This window comes from Lepidochelys kempii, chromosome 5 (genome assembly GCF_965140265.1).
Source record: "Lepidochelys kempii isolate rLepKem1 chromosome 5, rLepKem1.hap2, whole genome shotgun sequence".
Taxonomy (NCBI): domain Eukaryota; kingdom Metazoa; phylum Chordata; order Testudines; family Cheloniidae; genus Lepidochelys; species Lepidochelys kempii.
In genome coordinates this window covers 40,177,724-40,195,374 of record NC_133260.1, presented here as the reverse complement: position 1 = coordinate 40,195,374, position 17,651 = coordinate 40,177,724, and the positions used below count along the sequence as shown (strand labels likewise).

Genomic DNA, 17,651 nt, shown 5'->3' with positions numbered 1-17,651 from the left:
TGGCCTTGAACAACTCCCCCACACCTTCAGTCTGTTCTCATTTCTTCAATATCAAGTCTGACTCCCTTCAGTCTACCAATGCCTTAAACATCATTGTATATATTGCTGAAATAAGACTTCTTTTAAATACCTGTCACTATTTCATTACTAACTAATTTATGAGTGATGTAAATAGTATTTCAGTGGAAACTGCCAATACTGGTGATGTGAGTTAAGACAAAGAATGCAGCTTCTATTGAAAAAACACATTGAAAAGCAGAAATTTCCAAAACTGTTGTAAGATTAGATCATTTTAAATAAGTAATTTTAAGATGGTTTAACTGTGAACCAAAAAGGCAATAAAAATAAATCTTACTTACAAATTTTAAAGCTAAAGTTTTCTTACATATTCAAATAGGAGCCTAATTCTCTGACTCCAGTCCACATCAGACTGTCAATGACAACAGCTTGAAATAATATGCAAACTAGATATTATTAACTTGGGTTTGAATAGAGACTGGGAGTGGCTGGGTCATTACACATATTGAATCTATTTCCCCATGTTAAGTATCCTCACTCCTTCTTATCAACTGTTTAAATGGGCCATTTTGATTATCACTACAAAAGTTTTTTCTCCTGCTGATAATAGCTCATCTTAATTAATTAGCCTCTTACTCCACTTTTTCATGTTCTCTGTATGTGTGTGTGTGTGTGTGTGTGTGTATATATCTTCTTACTGTATGTTCCATTCTATGCATCTGCATGAAGTGGACTGTAGCCTACGAAAGCTTATGCTCAAATAAATTTGTTAGTCTCTAAGGTGCAACAAGTACTCCTGTTCTTTTAACAGCTTCCTAGTGAACTGTTAATTACTCTTTATTATATTTAAGATACTTAAAATATTTTAGTGGTTTATTCTTGGTAGCTAGATGTAGGGATAAGAAAGAAAATTACTTATAGTAACTGTTGTTCTTCAAGAATGTTCCTTCTCTATATCCATACTTCTGAGGTTAAGGTGTCTGTACTGCAAGCCACTGCAATCTTCAGATGAGCAGAGTCTATCAGGGCATTTCCCTTCTAGTCAGCTCCTGCTCATGGAGGGCTCTGAGGGTATAAAAAAAGCAAGTGGCCCCATATGCCCTTAAGTTCCTTCCACTAACTCAGGGATTCTCCTAAGGCTCTGGAGAAGTGGGGAAGGTGAGCAAAGAGTGTGAATATGCTAGCTCAAGATTCTGGAAGAACAAGAGTTAATGGTACATAACTTCTCTTTCTTTAAGTGGCCTCTACACAGTGAGGCTTGTGGGAGGTTACCAAGCACCATAATGCCCAGTAAAGTGAGGCAAGGCATTTTAAGCAAACAAGGACTGTAGACCTGCCAAAATGAGCATCAGCACTGGATGGCAGGTCAAGAGGATTAGAAATGACTGATTTCACTCTTTCAGATCAGATCTCAGGTGAGAGATAAAATTAAAGCCCATATACTGCTTCAAAAGCAGCTTTGCAAAATGTCCTTGTACAGTGGGAGACTTGGATTGGCACGCAACTTTTCCACCAGGCTAGCTGTAGACTCTTTGCATTTCCCTGAACTAGTCAAAGGAACTTAAGGGAATTTGGGGCCACTTGCTCTCTTAGGATCCTCCATTAGTGGGAGATGACTAGAAGAGAAATGGTCCCAATAAAGTCTGCTCATCAGAATAAAAGGAATTCAAAAATAGAGACGGCATTTAAAACAATAATCTAATCTACTACCAACTAATCTGTGTGGGGAACTGACTGAAAGCAACCCTGTAATTTACACCCTACACACTACTGTAATAATCTTTGTACAAAATATGCTTTGTGAGGTATCATTTGAAAACTAATAACTGACTGGTGAAGAATATCACAGTGAAATGTATATAGCAATATTATATGTAAAGTTATGAATTCCCCCGTATGTTATTAGCACATGTTCAAAACCATACAGCCCTGCCTAGATAGAAGTTTTTAAACAAGCCTATCCTAAATAAAGGAAGGTGTGTTTACCTCAGTTTAACCAGAAGTAGTAAACACGGACCTCGAGACAGCAGGGGGAGGAGATGGCAGGAAACAGAACAATTTGGATTTCAGAAAACACACATGGTAAAAGAAAGAGCATGAAGACTCCTATATCACCAGACTCCATGTCACCTTCTATACTGCTTGAATAAACTTTACTTTGAAGGGTAACTGTTGAAATATCCACTTAAAAGATTCACTGGACTATAACAGAAAGGGGCAGAGAACCCCAAGTTCACTCTCTTTCACCTAAGACGACAAAGGCATGAGCACTTTTGGGCCTCTGGGAGAGATTCCAACCAACGAAAGGGTAAGTCGCTATCTTGCTGCAAGATTGTGGGTGAGAAAGCCATCTTAAACAAAGCCTTGAACCAAAATTTGCCAGATGACGTTTTAGACTTTTAGCCATGTTTTCACTTTTATTTGCTTATAATCACTTCTAACTTAATCTCAAACTTGAATTCATTTAAAATTCTATTTTATTTGTTAATAAACTTGTTTTTATCTTTAATAAGACAATCCAGTTCTGTGCTTAAATTGAACTGTTTTGTAACTCCAGTTAAAGTAGCAAACTGCTGAATATTGTCTCCTTAAAGGGGCAACAGATCATAATATCTGAACGGTTGAAGAAAGGGCTGGATAGTGCAGAACACGTTTTTGGAAAGTTTGGGACTGAGTGTGTGTTGAGGTCGTCCTGAAAGCAGTAACCAAGGCTGGTGGAAGCCACTATAACTGGTGTGTTGCTGATTGGCTGGTAGGCCAGGACTGCAACTATACTCAGACACTCAGGATCTGACCTGAGTTTGGCTGTTTGTGAGCAGCCCAGGTTGGGGCTACAACAGCAAAGCATTGTGAGGCACTCAAAGTTGTGAGACAGGTGGTGACAACCCCTTACTGGTCTGGATTGCACCCCGGAATGTGACAGGAATATCTCCCTTAAATAGAAACCTGGAAATCTAGTGTGAAGGGCACTGCTGCTGAAGAAAAAAGAGCAATGGAGCTGATTCAGTGAACATCAGAATTTCATTGCAAGTAGTTTCTGTTGGTTGTGAATAATTTCTGCTGCAATAATTTATGAGTATATGTTATGTTTGTCCGATAGTTATTGTTATTTACTGTCTGAGTATAAAGAGTTAATTCACACAGGAATTGGCTACACCTGTGCAGGAAAAACCACAATGGTTCCTGAAACCAGCTGCTCATAAAACACTTGAGACAACGCACAAACCACCGTTTTGAAGTTCATTACCCTTGGGAGCTGGTCAAACCAGTTTGACGAGGCTCAAGGGACACAGGAGAAAACAAAGATCTTGGCTGGACTTAAAGAGATACCCTACCTGAAGAGAGAAGACTGCGGTATTGAGTTAATGTGAACCATACTCCAGAGGTAAGATAAGCCTACCTCGTACTTCAGGTAAGATAGCTCTGCATGTAGACCTTTCGTTGTATTATAATCCTTTTTTTCCCTTATGCTTTGCTGTGCTCCTACCATTAAGTTTAAAGAATAGTTCTTTTTAAGAACGCTGTCTGGTGTTAACCACTGGTCACAGAACCCTGATGAATTTCTGGGACTGAACCCAGCCAGGCTGGCTCAGCAATCACAGTTGGTGCACACAGGGCTGTAGCCTGGAGACCCTGTCTAAGACCAGGAGAACTGCAGACTCCTCCCCAAAAAAGGTAAGGGCATTAGGCATAACACCTGAGCGGATAAACTCAGACAGTCAAAGAAAGGGACAGAGGCGCAGCTAGCCCTGTAACCATCATGTTAGAAAATGGGAAAAAACCTGCAATGTTTTAACTTACAGCCTTCAATTACAGCATAACATTGGGAATGAAACAACTACATTACAGTGAATACAGATATTTAATAAAGATACCAGCACTACATGATGTTTATTTATCAAATACTCTGACCTACCTGTTTCTATTAAACTTCTCACAAATCAATGACTTAAATAGTAACACTATAACTGGTAGAAGACTGATCAAAGATGTGAGTTATCAAACTCATTTTTCTAGAGCAAATTGCTACCTTTTAGTATTTTTAAGAAAAAGCACAATTTTTAAAGACATTTGTGTACTTTCAAAGCTGGTAGTTCATTGAAGACATGAGACAAGTTATGGATACAATTTATCAAACTCTCCATCACAAACACCACTATACTTTCAATTCATTTGCAGAAAAGTCAGTGAAAGCCATAATCCCAGAAGTGATACAGTAATACACTGTGAACTAGCTATGTAGCCTTCTCTGTAGCAATACCATCTCTCAAGGTAGTGTTTGTAAAAAACACAGTTGTGTAGCAGAACACTGTACCAGAAGGTATGAACAATACCACGCAACTCTATGTAACTAGTATGACTGTGTGTTTGTCAAACAATTTGTGAACCAAACAAGTTCACTGAAGCACAGAATAGGTGTGCCTCAACAATCACAAAATGCATGTATATTGATTAGCTACTTAGCAGGAGAGAGAGATGCGTATAATTAACACAAGATGAGGATTAGCGATGCTTGAAAACAGGTTATGAATAAGTCAGAGAAGTGTGGATTTGGAAACTTTTCCCACAACTTCTAGGCAGGATTCAAAATGAAATCCAATGCCTTGCCCTTGGGCAGATATTTTTAGGCAAAGAAGAGATACACCAGAGATCTCCCTGACAAGATAATTTTGCTCCTGAAGTATATACTGTTCAATTCTAAAGTGTAGGGAATTGAAACTTTTCATCTAAGTGTAGGTAAGAAATAAATGAAACAATCGAAAATATTTGTTAAAAATAGTTACTTTTAGGTATACATACCACTAAGTCTTGGTCTTGAAGCAAGTTACGAATTGCCTCATATAACATTGGTCTCAAGTCAGACTTGAATTTTACAGAAATCCATTGTCCGATCAGCCAAATTACTCGCCGGCGTATTGGCTTATACCTTTAAAACAAAAAATAATTATTGTACCAGATTCTTACTATCCTTCTTAATAAACTTCTGTATTAATAAAAACCGTTTTAGAAGAATACTGGAAGACAATGTCCAACAAACCCATTTTTCACATCTTTCCTTAAACATGACTGATGAGAACTACACCTTTAAAGTTCTGAAGTCAAACTGCCTCACTCGCAGGCACCATTTTCGTTGAGAAAACTGCCCTTCCTTATTTATCGGCCTTGTCTTATTACATTGATTTCACTGTGCCCCTTGTTTTTCCATGCCCCCTCTGCTCTGCCAAGGACATCATCCAAAAAAACCTTATTCATACTCTTCTCCCAAACCATCTCAGTGTTTTCTTTCAGATCATGGCCAAACATGCTAATGCCCTTCTTTAAATGGAATGCAAGGCCACCACCTTGCCGCATTCAAGTCCTTCCTTCATACCAACATCTCCCACAAAGCTTACAAGGAAATAGTTTAAGACTTCTATTTATTTTATATAAAGCTCAGCTTTATATTTACCAGGTTCCATTAGAGAGAGAATCTATTCTGCATACAATAAATCAATGTCAATATATTTAAAAATAAAACTACCCCTTTATTATCATGTTGTCTGCTAGGATTAACTATAACCCAGGCGTCTCTCCCTTTGTAGGCCCCCCATTCCTCCTTCTCCCCTTTTAGAAAGAAATCAGCATTTCTATAATGCCTACCAGGGTAACCAGAGGGTCCACTTGATCTCCCTGATTCAGTCAGAGCCAAAGGTATAATCCATTTTGAGAGCTCATTGGCACTAGATAGGAAGTTAGGATGAAGCACCTGAAGGCCTGATTAGAGGATTCCAGGGCCTTCTGCCTTAAGAAAACCCCTTGACAGAGGTCACAGCTCTGAGATGCTTGCCTCAGAACCTGCAGCTTGCAGCAACATTGAAACATGGATCCCACTGCCAGCACTCATGGTCTACCCTCAGAGCTGGTATACACTGAAAAGTTACATAAGTATAGCTACGTGCCTCAGGGGTGTGAAAATCTGGTGAAGACATTACTAGATGGAGAGAAGCCACAGATTATTTCCCGTCGCTGTAATAGGTCTCTACACTGAAATGCTACCGTGACATAGCTGCAGCTATGCCACTGTAGCGTTTTAAGTATAGACATAGCCTACAACTACTAAGGCAGTGAGCAGAAGGAAAGCCTAAGGAATACCTTGTTAGAAGATTTTGACCTGCTAATGAGGCAGCAAAATTACTTTACCGCAGCACTACATGTGTGGGAAGCTCTTCTACAATCAGCATTAATTATACTTACATGCACTGGGGGCTATACTATCTAAACAAGGGTTGGAGCAGTCATCTGATGCTACCGATTATCTGTTGTAAGACCAGGTCTCCACTCTGTACATAGGACTGTGAAGAAGGCACAGTGTGACACTACCAACTCTCAGGTTTGAAGAAGAAAGTGCTGAGACGCTAGGATCCCTACTCGTGCAGAGTTAGGAGGATATACTGTTAGAAGCATTAACTTTTATTTGCTTTGCTTTTTAGGTTTTCTTAGGTATGCTATAAAGAAATCTTAACTGACAAATAATGTAGCATTTTTGTGCAGTGAGCATAACAGGTGGAGTTATATGGAACACCACTAGCTGGATCAAAGAACACTATCTCCTCTGCCTCAAGTGTTATCAGCCCTGTCTCTGAGTGGGGGACATGACATTCCATCCACAGAGATTTCCAATTATATATATGCTAAACTAAGTAACTAAGGAAAATGAACAGACCATAATTCATGTAAACAAATAAAATTAAGAAAGTGGATATTATCAAACCAAAGTAATCTAATTAACAGGTTGATTAAACCATATCAGGTATACACTAACAATTCTTTATAAGCTTTATTTAATAATTTGAGAAGACAGCAGTCTTTTTTCAGCATGAGCGCTAAAAGCAATAAGGCATTATCAATCTCAATGTCAAGTGATACATTTATTTTTCAGTGAAATGGCTGATTTGGTGTGCAGGAGGGGAGGGGAGGTTAGGTTACGGTGTTCAAATCACTCCCAAATAGAAGCTACTTTTGAAACTACATTTCTTGTGCCAATTAAGGCAGGCTACCCATATTACAGGCAGCTAGGGGACAATCTCCTCCCATCTCATCTCTAGCATAGGGCTATATGGCACATAAAGGATCTGATTTTGGCCCCTGAATATGTAATTTTGATATTCTTTTACTTAAAAATTATAAGGTAATGATACCATGAAATAGCTCCCAATCTGAATCATGCACTCTTGCCTCAAAATCTAACAAAGGCCTGATTTTAAGCCAAGTGACATTCAGTTGAATCCTGAGCTGCTTTAAATGGTTTTATGATCCTTTTCCTGTATCTTGAACTAACAGACCTTTTAAGTACATAAGGTTAATTTGATATCTTCAAGTGAAAATGTGTAGATGTAAGGGAAGAAACTAAGGCCTCTTAACATTCCTTTGCATTCCAGACACTAAAAGAGTGACCTATTCCTTCTTCCTATCTTTTTCTGTTTAAATTTCAATTTAACACTTTCAATAAGCATGTATTAAACTAAAACACTTATAAAATAAGATGTAATACACCAAAAAGCCTCAAAATATACTTAATACACAAACAGATGTTTTAATTCATCTTCTTACAAGCGACACAAAAACCTACAGAAATGATACTGCAATTTGGTTTCTCTGTGTCAGTGCATGCAATTCCTCCTAGTTAAAAAGTCAAGATCCACATAAAGAAGCTATAAAATTAAAGCTTAGCCAGCAAGTGAGATCATAAAGCTGAGGTTCTCTAAAATAAACACCTCCAAAGCTGTTTTGGGAAAAATTTCTTATCTTCGAGCAAACTAGATACTATCGTCCCACACGACCATTAATGCACCTCTTTACAATGTGTAAAGGAATACATTAATTGAAGTTATCATCTCACAATAGTCCCGAATTCATAATACAGTAAAAGCTGTGTTATCTGGCACTTTACCAACCAGAAAGCTCTATAAACCAGCATATAAACCTGTCTGGTTTATAGTCTGGTTGGCGCAGGGCTGGCAAGCTCCCTACCTGGCTCCACGTGGCCATCCCGGAAGCAGTGACATGTCCCTGCGGCTCCTAGACAGAGAAACAGCCACGAGGGGTTTGAAGTGTGGGAGGGGGTGCGTGGCGCGGGCTATGGGAGGAAGTTTGGGTGCGGGAAGGGGCTCGGGACAGGCGTTTGGGGCACAGGAGGAGGTGTGGGGTACTGGATCCAGGTGACAACTCACCTCGGGCAGTTCCGTGTGCCTGGTGCTCCTAGGAGGAGGCACAGCTAGGCAGTTCTGCATACTGTCCCCGCCCCAGTGTTGGCTCTGCAGCTCCCTTGGCTGAGGACCGTGACCAATAGGAGCTGTGGGGGTCGCATCTGTGGGAGGAGGCGGTGCACAGAGCCGTCTAGCCTCGCATCCACCTGCAGGTGGGTGGGTAATGGAATACAGATGGGGACCATACATCTCAAAGAGCTCCAATTACAAAGCATAAGTAACTTCCTTTTCTTCTTCAAAGTCTGGAACTTAGTATATTTCACTGCGGGTGACTGACCAGTAGTACTCATATAAGAGGACGATGCAAGGATGCTGGTGATATGGCTGTCTGTACTACTGAGGTTTCAACAAATGTGTCAGGACAGGAGGCTTGGACCAAGGTGTCATGTCTTGTGAATGTGTGGATGGAACTCCTCGTTGCTGCCTTGCAAATATCTACTATTAGTAAGTATAGCTTAAGTTTCAGAACAGGAAGGTTATAGGTCCGACACCCATCCAAATACCAAACTGTGAAGAGCTTCCGGGACAGGATGTCTGACATTGCCATTCTCTTGAGTCAGGAGGTGTGGAAAGGGATGAATGCTGATGAGTAGCCAAGCTGACTTATGCAGACCTGGGAATCAGATCTGCCTGGAAATGATTGGAAATGATGAGAAAACTTGTTCTCTGTCCTGTCAAATCTTCCACAATACTTGAGGAAGCAGTGGGATAGAAGGAAAGACAACGTTCAAGTGGTCTGTCGAAGGGAGCAGGAGAGCATCGCCCCCCAGGAGAACTGGCCCTGAGCTCTCCTGGAACACTATAAAATATACTTCCTGTTTGTCTAGAAGAAGAACAGATCCCGGGTAGTGTTCCCCACTGAGTGAAGATGCTGTTCACCACTGAGCTGTGTAACTCCCACTCATGGTCAGTGGCAAAGTGCCTGCTGAAGCTGTCTGCCAGCAAATTCTGGTTTCTTATAACAGTGGCTCTCAACCTGTCCAGATTACTGTGCCCCTTTCAGAAGTCTGATTTGTCTTGCGTACCCCAAACCTCACTTACAAACTACTGTTACAGTGCCCCCCATAAGGCTTTATGGAAACATGCTTATGAATATATATGACATAACTGGAATATGTTCTATGCTACATATGCCATGTAACATATCTATGTAAAGGTTTCAGAGTAACAGCCGTGTTAGTCTGTCTTTGCAAAAAGAAAAGGAGTACTTGTGCCACAAGTACTCCTTTTCTTTATGTAAAGGTTATGATCTACTGAATCTATTAATCCTATTTGTATGCATGTATCATTTTTGTATTCGAAGTTTTTAATATTGGCCGTGTACTGGCTTGATTTCTAAATAATCTTAGTAGAGCATTTGGTCAGTTCCTGGAAAAAGGAATTCACAAAGTTAAGTGCCCAATCAAGAAGCACTTAAGGAACAATGCATCTTGGAATGCTCCAATCCACATAAAAAGTCTACCTGGAGACATTCAAGATACCACGTGGCCAATGGCTTCTGCCTGTAAAAACTGAGAGTCATGCATGGACATGTGACTTGCCCAGGTGACTCCAGAACTCCATCTTGGAGCTGGACTTTGCATCGGAGAGAGAGTCTATTTAAGCCCGTGGGAGAACCCTCCATTTTGTCTTCAGCTGGCTAAGGAGATAGCCTTTCCACCCCCAAGGATACCTGAAAGAAACTGGAACAAAGGACAGTAACTACAGGGGGTGAGAGTGCTTGCTGGACCCAGACTAGAAGGAGGCTAGTCTGTAAAAGAGAGCTTACTGGAACTGGTGAGGATTTTATCTGTATTCAGTTTGATTAGACATAGACTTGCGTGTTTTATTTTATTTTGCTTGGTAATTCACTTTGTTCTGTCTGTTACTACTTGGAACGACTTAAATCCTACTTTTTGTATTTAATAAAATCACTTTTTACTTATTAATTAACCCAGAGTATGTACTCGGAGGGACAAACAGCTGCGCATATCTCTCTATCAGTGTTATAGAGAGCGAACAATTTATGAGTTTACCCTGTATAAGCTTTATACAGGGTAAAAAGGATTTATTTGGGGTTTGGACCCTGTTGGGAGTTGGGCATCTGAGTGTTAAAGACAGGCACACTTCTGTAAGCTGCTTTCAGTTAAACCAGCAGCTGTAAGGGGACGTGGTTCAGACCTGGGTCTGGGTTTGCAGCAAGCTAGCAGGTCTGGCTCAAACCAGGCAGGGCTCTGAAGTCCTAAGCTGACTGGGCAGGAAAGCAGGGGCAGAAGTAGTCTTGGCACATCAGTTGGCAGCTCCCAAGCGGGTTTCTGTGATCTAACCCGTCACAACTACTTGCTTACAAAATCAGACATAAAAATACAAAAAAGTGTCACAGCACACTATTACTGACAAATTGTTTACATTCTCATTTTTACCATATAATTATTAAATAAATCAATTGGAATATAAATATTGTATTTACATTTCAGTGTACAGTATATAGAACAGTATAAACAAGTCATTGTCTGTATGAAATTTTAGTTTGTACTGACTTTGCTAGTGCTTTTTCAGTAGCCTGTTGTAAAACTAGACCAACATCTAGATGTGTTGATGTACCCCCTGGAAGACCTCTGCATACTCGCAGGGGTACATGTACTCCTGGTTGAGAGCCACTGCCTCATATCTTCAGCATGAAGCACAAGTAGAGAAAGGTTGCAGGCATGGACCAACAAACACCAGTTACTAGAATTCTCAGTGTTCAGTGATTTTACTCTTCCAAGAGAGTAACTTTTAACTAAAAGTCCTTTATGAACAAAAACTGGGCTTTAGAACCTTCAAGGTTTAAAGTCTCAAATATAAGTAGCCTTAAAAAAGAAAGTGCTTTCCTGAAGATCGAAGAAATCATCCCCATGCCAAAAGACTCTCTGGACAACAAAAGGAAAAATTAGATAAATCCCACTTTGCTCTAATGTATAGGAAGATTGAAAAGTCAGAATTTGGCCTTGGAGAATGAAAATATTGCCTTTCTAGAATCCTGAACCTTGTTGTTCAGATTCTTGTACCAGAAGTCCAAACAATTGTTCTAGGTCCTTGAATTGAAATTCCAGATTAATAAAATTCACTTCCACAGATACTATCAAGATATTATAATTCCACATAATTACCAAGAAAGATTATACTACCAATAGGAAAGGAATAGAGTCTTAAAGTAGGCTTAAGATTTGAAATACACCTCTACCCCAATATAACGCTGGTTCACATTCAAAGCGGCAAAGCTCCGACATGCTGCTCTGAGCAGCGTGTAAAGGGTGCCGGGCCGGGCTGGAGCCAAGAGGTCGGATAAGAGGCAGAGGGTCTCAGGGACGGTCAGGGGCTCCCTCCCTAAGGTCTGGGAGGCAGGCAGGAGTTGTGGGGGGGCACTTTGGGGAGTCCCGCAGTCCCAGAGTGGCCCAGGGGATTAGTGGGGGGCCAGGAGCAGCCCACTCTGCTTCCCTGGCCCCAGCCCCAGCCCCAGGTGTGTCGCTCGGAGGAGGGAGCTTGGGGGAAGGGATCCCCCCGTACTCACCGGGAAGCGGAGCAGCCCGACCCCAGCCCGCTCCACTCCGCCAGCTCCCAGTCGCGGCACTCTGCTTCCCACCACAGGTGAGTGTGGGACCTTTCCCCAAACTCCCCTCCTCCCCCCAGCAACACGGCTGGGGCCAGGGCAAGGAAAGCAGAGCAGGCTGGGCTGCTCCGCCTCCCGCCGCTGGTGAATGCAGAGGGTGTCCTTTCCCCAACCTCCCCGCACTCACCGGCGATGGGAAGTGGAGCACCGCAGCTGGGAGGTGGAGGAGTGGAGCAGGCTGGGGCTGCATTGCTTTGCTTCCCGCCGCTGCCGGTGAGTGCCTGTCAGGGGGCAAGGGGTGTGGATAGGAGTTGGAGCAGTCAGGGAACAAGGAACAGGGGGAGCCAAAGCAAGTTTGATAGAATGCGGTCTCACCTACAACGCAGTGAGATGTTTCGTCTCCCAAGGACCACGTTATATCGGGATAGAGGTGTAGTCTCCTATGAATCATAATTGGACTGATTTACAGGATTTAAACCTAATGCCTTGTAACTAAGTACTTGTGCCTAAATTCAATTGTCTGTTTTTCATCCAGAACACATAGTAATTGTGAGGAAATAATATTTGAATTTTTATATGTTAAGGCTGATCTAACATTACTAGCTTACCAAAGCTATTTTGCTGATGCTTAAAGAATGGACCTCGAGCTCGTAACTGTCTTGTTATGCATGTTCAAGTATCTGGAACTGTACAATACACCGTAGATCTCTGTGAACATTCATTGTTTGATAGTTAATTTTTGTTTTGTTTAAACTTATTTCCTAACTTTAAGTACTACTGAGACCTGGTAGCTTTGTTAAATCAATGTTCTGCTCTGCCCTTGTCGCTAAAAGTCAGCATGTGTAATCCGATGAAGTGAGCTGTAGCTCACGAAAGCTTATGCTCAAATAAATTGGTTAGTCTCTAAGGTGCCACTAGTACTCCTTTTCTTTTAGCGTCTGTAAACACTCTGTCGGTATTTTGTCAGTACTTTTGCCGACAAAATACTGCTAGCCCCGTGAGCGGCGTTAGCTTTGTTGGCAGGAGAACACTCTTGCCAACAAAGACACGTTCACACTGCCACTTGCGTTGGCAAAACTTTTGTCTTTCGGGGGGGCGGGGGAGGGGCTTTTTTAAGTACCCATGAAAGACAAAAGTTTTGTCAACAACATTGCAGGGTAGACAAGCCCTCTGTTACTATCTTCCACCATTTCCAAACTTTAGCCTATTAGTTCCATCAAACCAGAGCTAACCCCACTGGCTCTGCGCTGTTGATTATATTGGGTGATTCTTATACCCTAGATTTTCCATGTTGTCCTAGTAACACTTCAACTGGGCATGTGTATCTAAACATTGCTTAATTTCAACCTGTAGTGCTTATATGACTGAATTTGCCTTATGAATCAAGCTCAGCCCTTAGAATACTATTTTTAAGACAAATAAAAACTAGTAATGGTTTTGTTAGCTTTTAAGTTGATACTACTTTCAATTACATTGTTCTATCCAGCCTATCTAGTTTCATCAAAATAGTTTCTCTTCAATTTAACAGATTTTTTACATTAAATTCAGTAATAGTGTTTTAATCTAGTTACCTTCATTCAATTAACCTTGGTTATTTGATATTATATTTACGTGTTTATTAAATTGATATTGATGCTTAACCATTAACCTCCCTCAACAGGAGACAAATACCCTTTGATATGTTTAGTGCCCTGGAGTAATTGACTGACTTAGCATGAGAGTTGAGTCTCATGGCTTTTGCAGTTTTGCCCATCTATGTTACTAGTTCTATCATATGAACCACATGCTTTCTACAAATTCACCATGAAACCAGTGATATATACCTCAGATATATTGATACTATTTTAATCCTCTGGATAGACACCCTAAACTCCCTCACAGATTTCCACCCCAACTTCAACCTCCATTATCCATCCATCAAACTCTCTCTAGAACAATAGTTCTCAAACTTTTGTACTGGTGACCCCTTTCATATAGCAAGCCTCTGAGTGCAACCCCCCTTATAAATTAAAACCATTATAAATGCTGGATGCAAAGCGGGGTTTAGGGTGGAGGCTGACAGCTCACGACCCCCCATGTAATAACCTTGTGACCCCCTGAGGGGTCCCGACCCCCAGTTTGAGAACCCCAGTTCTAGAATATTCCCACATCAGCATCAACTTCCCAGACATCACAATCAGTTTCAACAATGGAACCCTATGTATAACTATATATCAGAAACCCATAGATCTCCACACTTCCCTTCTCAGATCCAATAACCACCCCAACACACCAAGAAATCGGTTATCTACAACCAGGCACTCAGATACCACAAAAATATGCTCTGAGAAGACAGTACAGGATATACACCTTAACACACTTAAGGCCACCTTCACCAAGCAAGAACACACCACCAGAGAAGTAAATTGCATCATGAAATGGACCACCCAAATACTCCAAGACAAACTGCTTCAGTATTGGGGGAAAAATCCCTCCAACAGCACAACCTTAGTTGTCACCTATCACCCCACACTAGAACCCATATGGGGTATCATTAAACAATTGCAGTCCATACTCATTGGGGACCACATCCTGAAATAAATCTTTCCCTCTTCTGGCCTGAAAACAACCCCCCAACCTCACCAAGCTCATCATCAGAAGCAAGCTCCCCAAAAGCCAGGACACACTAACTCAAAGCAGCAACAGATCCTGCCAGAACAATAAATGCAAAACCTGTAGACGTATCTCCACTGCTACTATAATCAACAACCCCCCACAGTACACCTTTCATGGGTCCTATACATGCCTATCACAACACACAGTATACCTCATAAAGTACACTCAATGCTCCAGTAATGACTATGTGGATGAAACCAGACAATCCCTATGCTCTTGAATGAACTCTCTCAGAAAAATTATAAAAGACAAAAAACACCACATCACCCATTGTGTATACTTGTCATAAAGTGATCACTCCATAGCTGACCTATCAGTCCTTGTCCTCAAAGGAAACTTGGACAACACCTTCAAAAGACGAGCCTGGGAGCTTAAATTCATAACTTTGCTAGACACTAAAAAGTATGGACTTAATAAAGACTACGGATTTATTGCTTATTACAATAATCTGTAAGACTCTAGCCCCCCTTTTTGTTCCATGACCATAGAGGTGTTAAATGGGCACTTCATTTTGAATGGTCTCTTACAATACTTATTACCTACTTATACTAAACTATCTGTTTCACCTTGTATTTAGCTGTGACATTCTGAATACCTTTCCCAGACATGATGAATTCTATGTCAGCTCAAAAGATTGTCTCTTTCACCAAAATAAGATAATCCAATAAAAGATATTACCTCACACACCTTGTCTCTCTGTTCTACCAGTTAATCAATTTTCGCTACAATTGTCTTATTTTTCAGAATTTCATAAGTAATGAGCAGTCGATTTTAAGTATCAATGCCCCGTACTACTCATTTATACACTTTTCATTGTATTTACTTAATTACATACTCAATGTGTGTATTCATTTTATTTTGTTAATTTAATTACCTAAATCAACATTTTGTTTCAAAGTCAAGTTCAATTGCTTACTTTGGGGGTAGTGTATTGGAAAAGAATCCTTGGTAAATTTTATGTGGTTACCCCTTGAATGCACTCTCATTAATAAAAGTTTGGCTAGAGGTTTTCTTGGCTCTGATGATTAAAGATAATGCAATGGACATTCTGGCTGGCCACAGGTTGGCTGTTTGTAGATATCCAATCAGGACTCCTTCTCATGAGTGGCCAGTCAGGAAGATGGAAAAAGCATGGGGCTCCTTACGAGGAACGGTGACATCACACGGTCAGAAGCCAGCAGCCATGGCAGAAGGTAGATGCAAAGGATTCTGCATCTTCCAAGTTCTTGAAGTTGGTGGGTAGGCTGGTTCCTCCCCCTTAGGGATCTTTGTCAGGAATTTTTTGGTGAATCAGAATGGGGCACTCCCCTTCGAAAGTCATTGGCATGAGTAGGTCACCTGTTTGCAAAACAAAGAACTTCCCCGTTCCAGTAATTTCTGACTTGGAAAGTGCAGAGATCTAAAAATATATACCCACTAGTTGGTCAGTCAGCTGGCAAGAGCATAGGTATTTTAATATATGCAGCAGTGTTATAGCTGTATTAGTCCCAGGATATTAGAGACAAGGTAGATGAGGTAATATCTTTTGTTGGACCAACATTTCTTGGTCAGAGAGGTACGCTTTCAAGCTTACACAGAGTTCTTCTTCAGGTAAATAGCTCAGATAGCTCCATAGAGATCCTGGTAATCAAAGCAACAGCTATTATATTGAAGACCCAAGTCTTCACCAAATTGTTCAGATCTCTGATGTAACACAAACACTTCTTGACTATTTTGTTCTTTATAGGTTTTTATACCAATATCATCGTATCTGAGTGCATTCAAGTAGTGCATTAAGCATTAAACATCTGTCACATGTTTGTTATCACATCTTCTCCCTAGAGGGAGAAGCATATGCAAAGAAGTCCTTTTGGTAGGGGGATTTTTATTATTATTTTTTAAATAAATATATCTGTTGCTATGTGTTTATATCAGAAAACGCAAGGTCAAAGAAATGTGCCTTGCATTTGGATTGGAAAGCAGTATGGTTTATAATAATCCATATTTCCTGAGGGAGTTCATTCCACAGCCTCAGACCACTCCAGGAGAAACGTTGTGTTTCCTATAGAGAGGAGGTTTACGCTTATGGTGAGAATAACATTTGGCCATAGGAGTGAAGCTGTTAACTGTAAACTGTCTTCGTCCCAGAGCTTTTGACAGCCTTTTAGGTATCCTAGGCCAGGCCATGGATCTTTCTGAAGATAAGGACCAAGACACCTTAAACTTAATTTGAAGTTCTATGGAAAGCCAGGGCAGAGTGTGGAGGACAAATGTGATGTGTTCCTAGTAGCCTGTGTTGCTGAGGAGACATTCTGCAGCATTTTGTAGTAATTGGAGTATCCTAAGTGCTGCAGGTTACAGGTCCAAGTACAGTGTATTGCTGTAGTCCAGCAAGAGGTGGCAAAGGCATGAATAACTGAGGCTAGGTCTTCCTCTGGTAGGATGAGATGGAATCTCTTGGCCAAGCGAAGATGATAAAACACAGAAAGTGCTGCTCATGGCCATTGCGATGTGAGAGTTCACTGTCAGCGAGGAATCCAAGAGTATTCCTAGACCAGTGGTTCTCAACCCGGGGTACGTGCAAATGTCTTCCAGGGGGTACATCAACTCATCAAGATATTTCTCTAGTTTTACAACAGGCTACAGAAAAAGCACTAGCAAAGTCAGTACAAACTAAAATTTCATACAGACAACGACTTGTTTATACTACTCTATATAATATACACAAATGTAAGTACAATATTTATATTCCAATTGATTTATTTAAAAATTATATTGTAAAAATGAGAAAGTAAACAATTTGTCAGTAATAGTGTGCTGTGACACTTTTGTATTTTTATGTCTGATTTTGTAAGCAAGTAGTTGTTAAGTGAGGTGAAACTTGCGAGTATGCAAGACAAATCAGACTCCCAAAAGGGGTACAGCAGTCTGGAAAGGTTGAGAGCCACTGTCCTAGACTATAGTTTGAACTGACCAATTGCGGATGTGAGCCTTCACTCAAAGAAGAGTGCAACGTGACTGCAAATTCATTAAAATACTTTCTTCTGATCACCAACATCACCTTGGACCTCTGCAGTGATCAACATCGCTGACCATGAGAGACTGCCATCTCACCTGAGAGAGACTGCATGGGTCCAGGATAATGCACAAAAATGATCTGAGTCCTTCCTAGAGGGATGCAC

General features: G+C 40.8%; 1 protein-coding gene across 4 annotated transcripts in view; it reads right to left on the bottom strand.

Moving 5' to 3' along the window:
* IPO11 (importin 11) overlaps window positions 1–17,651 on the bottom strand; it is a 297,819-nt gene that overhangs the window by 192,720 nt on the left and 87,448 nt on the right. For all 4 annotated transcript variants that reach the window (XR_012158885.1, XM_073344033.1, XM_073344034.1 and 1 more), the window contains exon 17: window positions 4,819–4,945. Coding sequence is in view for 3 of the 4 variants with exons in the window: in XM_073344033.1 (XP_073200134.1) it covers window positions 4,819–4,945 (127 nt within the window). In the remaining variant the exon portion in view is untranslated. The remainder of the gene's footprint in view (window positions 1–4,818; window positions 4,946–17,651) is intronic.